The following is a 7,818-nucleotide window of genomic DNA, read 5'->3' on the forward strand; positions in this document are numbered from 1 at the left end:
GCGTGTCGGAATCATGTGTCGGAATTCTGGACTCGCGTGTCGGAGAGAGTTGACCACGTGTCGGATATTTCGACACTCGTTGACCACGTGTCGGAGCGTGTCGGGACGTGTCGGAGCGTGTCGGAGTGTTGGACACGACAAGAAGGCTTCCGGAGAGTGTCTGTGCTACATAGTCACCCACAAGTCACTCTATCTCTCACAATTTATTCATTAAAGCCAAAACTCAATGGAATGTGGTAGAAATCTTACATGCACTGAGTAATCTGCTGCTTACTTAGCCATTGTAAAACACAACAGCAAGATTGCCTTTACTGGGAAATTTAGTCATGCTTTTCTCATTATGTGATTTTTAATCCTTTATTGTTCTTTTCCTTCTTTTAATGAACTTAGTCTCATGTGACCGTGTTGCATGCTCTTTTCGACTCTGTTCATTTTCTCCCGCAGTAAGATACTTTCTTCTCCCTTATCCATTCAGTTTGCTCTGATTTGTCCCTTCCCTGCACATTTTAAAGCTTTCTGTTGGGTCTACAGATGGCGTTGTGCATGTTGTACACCTGCATACGACCAATTCTCAAGATTCAGCTTTAGTTTGAATATCCAGCCGACAGTACCTGTTTTTGAAGAAACTAACTTGAAGGTTCTACTCTTCACAGACACAGATAACTATTGCTCCACAACATCCCCATAGAGGATCCTCAAGAATTTTTCCATTCTACCACATGATACCCTAACATCAGAGACTGAAGCAGAAAATTAACGACGAGCTTATTGAGAGAGAAGCTCTGCTCTAAAGGGCTGGAAGTTGAGCAGCGCCGAGCCGAACTTGCAACGGCAGTAAGAAGCGCTGATATTGTCAAACACGAAGTTCAGAACGCACTAGGCAATCTTTCTTGCGTCGGCCACAAGTTAAAAGGACATGGAACTTCAGGTATTCCATACAACCTGTGTGAATGATAAAAACAGTCGCATCTCATCGCAAGATGGCCTCTACGTATATTTGTTTATAACTCTTGGGCATTTGCTTTACTTCCTGAAAGACTTCATCATAGGAATCACACAAAAAAGAAAAGAAAAAAAAGAAAAAAAACAGATGCTGAAGAAGGAAGAGAAGATAATAAGCAAGTTTGAGAATGACCTGCAAGACTCTTGGAAGGAGATGGGTGTCCTCAGGGGGATACTGCCGAAAGTGTTCCACGAAAGTGACCTCATGAGGGAGGAGGTGAAGTAGTTCAGCGAGAAGAACATGCTCCTGACCCCGGAGGTCTCCATGTTGAAGAAGAAGATCGACGTCCCTTGACAAGGACACACTCTTTAAGGATGGACAGACAACAATGTTGAGGGATTTTCTCGCTTGAGTGATCGTTTGCTTACACTGCACCTTTCTTTTACTGGAGATTGGTTGATTGCAAAGAAATTCGGTACATCCTTTTCTTTTCTGGCATCTTAGTCTTGATGACTAAGAAAGAGCAGTTGCTTCATCAACAATAGATTGAGATCAAGAATTCACAGTGAAAATGATTGGTTGCTTGTCAAACAAAGCACAAGTAAATCAGTCTGGTTGTACATGCATGGACGGTCTTTGCTAGTATCAGATCGAAACCAGTGTGACCTGCGGTTCAATTGCTAGATCAATGAAACAGACTGGTTTTCGAAATTAGATCCACCCAGTTTTTGAGTCCTACGGGTACAAAACTGAGCTCGGCATCTAATTTGTAACAACAAGAGAAAGAATGTCGATTATCATAGTGGAAGATAGGCTATGTTCTCCCTGATAGCTACTACCCAATCATCTCTTTGACCCAACAATTGAGATCCAAATGCAGGGTGGCAAGTTCATTTTCAGAATAGCGGATTAGTATTGCAGCACTCATTAAGTCGGACCAATAACTGAGAATGAACCTGTCACCTTACATAGATTGCTTCTGATGTCCTTGGTGGCACCAAGGCGAGCTGAGAGTTGCCAAATGCATCATCCACGCATTCTTTCTGAACCATTGATTTCAGGAGTTCCAGTGGCAATGTTTAGGACGAACAAGGAATAACATGGATCAGTCCGCCATTGGTTAACTTGGTTTATAGATGTAAGCAGAATTTGTCTGATTAAATCTGTACATATACATGAAACTTTGAACTTGTGAAGAAGAAGACTGGAAAGCAAGTTATCTCGACAGCTCGAATAAGAACACGACCTTAAAATGAATTATGAGGCTTGTATTCATTGTCAATTTCATGAATGTCCATGAAGGAGCTGTCTCCAACTGCAACATCCTCCAATTCACTGATTGCTTCTATTTGGTCAAGCTGCATAGGGGTGCCTCCATCCTCAGAGCTACCCCCAAGAAATTCATTATCTTCCACATCCGATAAGTCCGTAAAAGTTTCTATCCTTTTCTTCTTCCCTCGATAACCAATAAGGCTTAAGACCTTTTCCTTCTTAATAACCAGCGGACATTTCTGAATCAGCTCCGCACCTTCATAAGCTCCTGTCAAGAACACGCTAAACCTCTTCCCTCTCTCAGAGACATAGAAAATGCCAAAATGCTTCAAAAAGAGTCTCATCAGCTTCTGAGGCATCACGAATTCCCGTCGAAAGTGGGTGAGGTGATCAGTCACCAACCTCTTTTCCATCGTGAAGCTCAGTAACTCATGCATCACCGCAATGGCCCTCTTATCGAATTCCTTCAATCCAGGTTGGAGGCCACGTGCATCAGCATAAGGAGATAAGTAAGACCTTTTCTGAAAGTGCTCAATCTTCCCTCCATATCTATACACCTTCTTGTAAGTGGCAGGAAACTTCAAGGGGAAAGATAGGGAAAGCAACCCTGGAGCATGAGAGGCAGATTCTGATACCCCAAGTACGGCTTTCTCCAACTCTGTGATGGCCCAAGCAGGATTCCACTCTACGAGCTCGAGATAATCAACTTCATCCAGAGATTTAACCACTTGGAAGTGCTGTGGATACTCGTGTACCCACTTGCTCCTAAAATCAGCTGACAAACCAAACTCTCTCCTGAAATGAGCAATTTTGTCCAGTGGAAGCCGTTTATCAGCTGACATCATCAGCATCCTAGTCACGTATTCAGCAGCTTTGCCAGAGTGTTCCCTAATCAATTTCTCCTCTTCCTCTAACAAGTCTTCAGCTTCTTTAGTCATTCCACACCACAATACCCCCTTCCGATCCTTACACAACTCAAACAGTTTTGGCGACTTCTGAATAAAATCCACTATACTGTGTGGCCTGGGAAGATTAATCTGATTCCGGCATCGATCCAGCGACCTCACAGGGATTATCATCTCGGGTTCCTTCTTCAACATTTCCATCAGAACCAATACCTTCGAAACCACTTTATGCTTCTCGGTGGCGATTTCGAGATAATGGACCCTCTTGTCCTTGCTCCTATCTTGCACTCTCTTGCTGGTAGTCATGAATCTATGCTGCGGCCAGCTAAGTAAAACCTCGCCAAAACTCCAGTTTCTTCTCAGGGTAGGCAAACGCACTGGCGAGGCCACAAAGCAACCGAACTCTCTTGCCGCGCCCCACTCATTCGAGGAAGCTACGGTTTTACCAATGATTCGAAGACGGGTCATCTCAAGATGCTAGTGTTTGGCTCCAAATTCAAGAAACAAGCCCAAGAAAAGCAAACGCCTCTCACTCAGGACAAACACCAAACACCTTTACGTGCAGCGGAACGAGGAACAACAAGAACCCAATACGAAAGTTTTCGAGAAGATCGCCGTGAATGCGAGATTATAACACCTCTCTTGGATCGATCGATCAGCATCAGTTTCGACTTCGACAGAAGCTGGTTGGGATTTCAGGCGGGGTTCGTGCGGAGAACGAAGTAGAAGAAGAAGAAGAAGCGAGGCGCGAAGAAGAGGGAACGGCTCGTCGTTTTGGTTTTTGCGTCTGTCGTCGTGATAGAGATGATATTTTGATTTGAATAATTAAAAGAGCTCGAGGGTCTAATAAATGGTGATATATTGTTGCGCTTTTATAAAATAGAGGTGTTTAAAGAAAAAAAAATTGAGGTGTTAGAAAATTACATGAAATATCCGATTTAAAATCATAGTAATGTTTGGCAAAAGAATAATTTTCTTTAGAAAAATATTCAAGAGATTACTAATGCTTTTTAGTTCAATTTGATTATTTTTGTAAATTAGAGTAGAAATGCTTCAATATTAATCAACTTTTAGACATTAAATGTGCTCCATGTCCATCACCCATTGCTAAATTAGCGAGTTATAAATTTTAGAATGGATGCTGACTTAGGCATAATGCAACCAAATTAGGTCATGCGTAAGTGTTTGACGAGCCATTTCGAATATCTTCATTATTGAGTCATATTCTCATGATTTTATAAGCAATAAGTATGGAGTTCAACCACAATGTGGTTACATCAAGAATTGACGATAATGTATATCGATTAACTTCCTTTTCTAAGAAGAACTTTATTTGATCAGATTTGAGAAAATCATAAATCAAGTAGAGTTAAAGTGAGTATAAAATCGAGCTACCTAAGTCTAGTTTTCTCTCAGCCTCTTTAGGAATGGATTTAAAAAGATTATAAGAATTTATCATATCAATTAAACCTCAATTTATAAGATCTATTTCAGAATAAACAAAACTTAATCGAATCTCCCTTTTCTTAAAAAAAGAAAAAAATGAAAAGAAAAGCCACGGGCCATTCTTCCCCGCTTCCCGCCTCTATATATAAGGTTCCCTCCAATTTGCGATCGTAATTCGAAAATCTCTTCTCCTGCACAGATGCAACGAATTCCATCGCCGATCGTCAAACTCCAACGTCGTGCATTTCCCGTCGACGCAATCACCGGCGACGATTCTGAGTTTCGCCTCGCGTTCTCTCGTCGATGCTCTGAGCCGAAGAGCAGAGCCACCAGCTGCAGATCGTGGAAGGAGAGGACGACGTCCATGACGAAGAAGACCTGCTCGAAACGATCGAGAAACGTAAGTCAGGGAGCAAAACAGAGTGCAGGCAACTCCTCTCTGTTCATCTCATCGCTTTTGTTTTCGCGTTGATGTTCCAGTGCGATCGTTTGATTCCGAGACGAGTATCGTGATCTTCTCGTCTCTGTTCTGAAGTCAAAAGCATGATGCAAATGGCTCGATGGAACTATGACTGTGAATCTCTTCGAATGTCAATATTAAGTGACTCTGAATACTGCTAAACGGATGAGCTCGATTTCGGTTTGGTTGATCGGTTTAGCTCGATTTTCCCTGGAACATCTCCGTGAATCCATTAGTGTTTTTACGTCTCGACCTTTGGCTCGAACTTGTCGTGATATTCTGCGCGTGCGGTAGTTTTCAGTTTTCGTCTTCTGATCATACAAGAGCAATTCCAGCTTTGTTATGTCACGGGACATTGGAATTGCACCCTTGTATGTCTTGTTTTCCATGTATTGGTGACATAGCTGGATTAATAAGGAATATCCTAAGCTAAATTCATCAATAATCACTGTTGGAAAGCTAGATTGTCATTGATCATCTATCAAATGCTTTGGTCCTGACATTCTACACGATGGTGAGTTGTTCTCATTTTCTTTCTCTGAACTTCTTCCTTTATTTTGTTTGCAGTTCTTTCTCAAGGATTAAATGCCGGAGATGTGAAAAGCTCCAGGATGCAGGAATCTACGCTTGCAGTGGCTTGATGATGCGTACAAAGAAGGTATATCTGATCTTTAGTCCTGAGAATTAAGTTGAGGAACGTATTCTTATTTGGCCAAGTGATTTGCCTTGTCTTTCTTTTTTTATTGGGTAGCACTTAACTGGAATAAAAGGATTAACTGAGGCAAAAGTTGACAAGATATGCGAAGCAGCTGAAAAAATAGTGGTTAGAGCCTAAATTCTTCTTGATCTGAGATGGTGGCTCCATTGAATTTGAACTTCTATAAACATCTTCGGAATACCTCAATGAGTTATTGACCCCTGAAATAAAGCCTGCAAATTGGCCTATGTGTTGCTCAAAGTACTTTTAGTGTCTTTATTTCAAGAGAAAGTCAGTTGTTCACATCACAACTGGAAGCCAAGCCCTCGATGAGCTTTTAGGCAGTAATTGACTTTCTTTTGCAGACTGTCTGTCTCATTCTTTATGCATTTAAACAAAAGCAAATTTCACCGGTTTGGCGATGTTAAACAGGTGGTATTGAAACTCTGGCAATTACAGAAGCATTTGGCGAATCTGGGTGAAAATTAGAGTCCCAAGACATTACCTTTGATGAACTTTTAGTTGCTTTTGTTACTTGGCTTTCTCACAAAATGCTGCTGACGTCACTTCAGGTCTTGGAAAACACAGCTCGCACATACCCTGTGTGCTACTACTCAGGTTGGTCTGAATTGGATATTGGGTTTCTGTCGTTAACTTCTGTTGCATTTTTGGTTCAGATGAACAATGCTGAAGTAACATAATGATTGAATTTCTATGAAGAATAAAGATGTGGGCGATCTTGGCATCAGAATGTGTGTATTATTTGATTCTGGAAGTATGGCACTCTCATTTTCTATAATCTGCAGTCAGTATACTGGAATGCAAATACAAAACCAAGCAGGAAAAGGCCAGAAAAGTCTGTACTGTGTCATAACCGAGTAAAAGCCTTAATTATTCAGACTCGGACTTGGGTTGATCAATAGTCAAATGTGATGCTTGAAGATACTCTACTTATTTGCAAATCCTACAACAGTATTTACCCGTTTTCAATCGTTCTTTATCAATGGCTTGTGGATTCCATGTTGGTAAAAAATTTTCAGCCACCAACTCAATAAAATGAATTTGAATATAATATAACGCTAAATGAGGTTGTATTTTTGATACCTTAGAGATCATAAGTTAAAATATACTTAAAGAGAACTAGTTCTTTGTTGATTTATTAAATGGAATGAAATAAAAATGTATTTTGTGAGTAATACTGTAATTATGAAAATTTATGAATAGTGGAAGGACTAATTTAACTTTGATAGGAAAGTTGGGGATGAGATTGAATAAATTAAAAGTTCAGGAACTAAATTGAACATATATGAATAGTTCATGGACCACATAAAATGAATTGAAAGTTCAATGATGACATTACATATTGGGCTAAAATTTATGAATTATTTATGTTATTTCCTACTTTTTGTTCTCATAATCTCTCAAGATTCTCCTTTAGGGTTGCTAAAAAAAGGTTTTTGCCTGCTAACACAACTAATCATCTCCAAGAATTCCATATAAACAGAAAATTAACGATAAATAGACCTTGTAGAAGTAAGCTCTGATACCAAAATGATGTGAATTGTTGCGAAAAGATTGTTCTACGAAGGCTTGGATGGTGCGAATTGCGAACCTCAACCTTCAATCGAACCTATGATTGGCAATCTCGGCATGAAGGTGACCTATTGACGAACATGTATCAACCAACCAACATTATAGACACCAGGAGCGAAAGAATTCGCTATCTCGCTCGATAAGTCGAATCAACCGCTATAAGAGAATCTTGATAAGGTCAAGTCCTAAAAAAAAAATAAAAGAAAACTTCTCAATTCTTTTCCTCAAAAAATAAAATATATTTGTCTCCCAAAGAAAGTCGGCCAATCCTTAATGTAGGCTTTCTAACCGCCACACAAACCATAAAATCAACCCTAGAAATCTAATGCGTCATATTCTCGAATATACCTATATATATTTGACTTGATCAAATATTTGGTGCCGTGTAATTAAATTATGCAAAGATTTTCAAGATTCTTCAAGATTTGATCCAATGTCATCTCTACTCGAAATATCACGAACCATGACACCAACGGCTTGCCTAAATTGCTTGGCCCGCGCA

The 7,818-nt window shown here is 40.2% G+C and overlaps 1 protein-coding gene across 1 annotated transcript; it reads right to left on the reverse strand.

The window, feature by feature from the left end:
* Positions 1-631: 631 nt before the first annotated feature.
* Positions 632-3,904, reverse strand: LOC120290367 (protein WHAT'S THIS FACTOR 1 homolog, chloroplastic-like). Its single transcript, XM_039306410.1, has one exon. The coding sequence runs from the start codon at positions 3,586-3,588 to the stop codon at positions 2,191-2,193; it is 1,398 nt and encodes a 465-aa protein (XP_039162344.1). The 5' UTR covers positions 3,589-3,904; the 3' UTR covers positions 632-2,190.
* Between the last annotated feature and the right edge of the window lie 3,914 nt (positions 3,905-7,818).

Source organism: Eucalyptus grandis, chromosome 2 (genome assembly GCF_016545825.1).
Source record: "Eucalyptus grandis isolate ANBG69807.140 chromosome 2, ASM1654582v1, whole genome shotgun sequence".
In the NCBI taxonomy this organism is placed as follows: domain Eukaryota; kingdom Viridiplantae; phylum Streptophyta; class Magnoliopsida; order Myrtales; family Myrtaceae; genus Eucalyptus; species Eucalyptus grandis.

Bases quoted from the DNA above. Each gene is read 5' to 3' on its own strand.
- LOC120290367 (XM_039306410.1), bottom strand. From the start codon at position 3,588: ATGACCCGTCTTCGAATCATTGGTAAAACCGTAGCTTCCTCGAATGAG.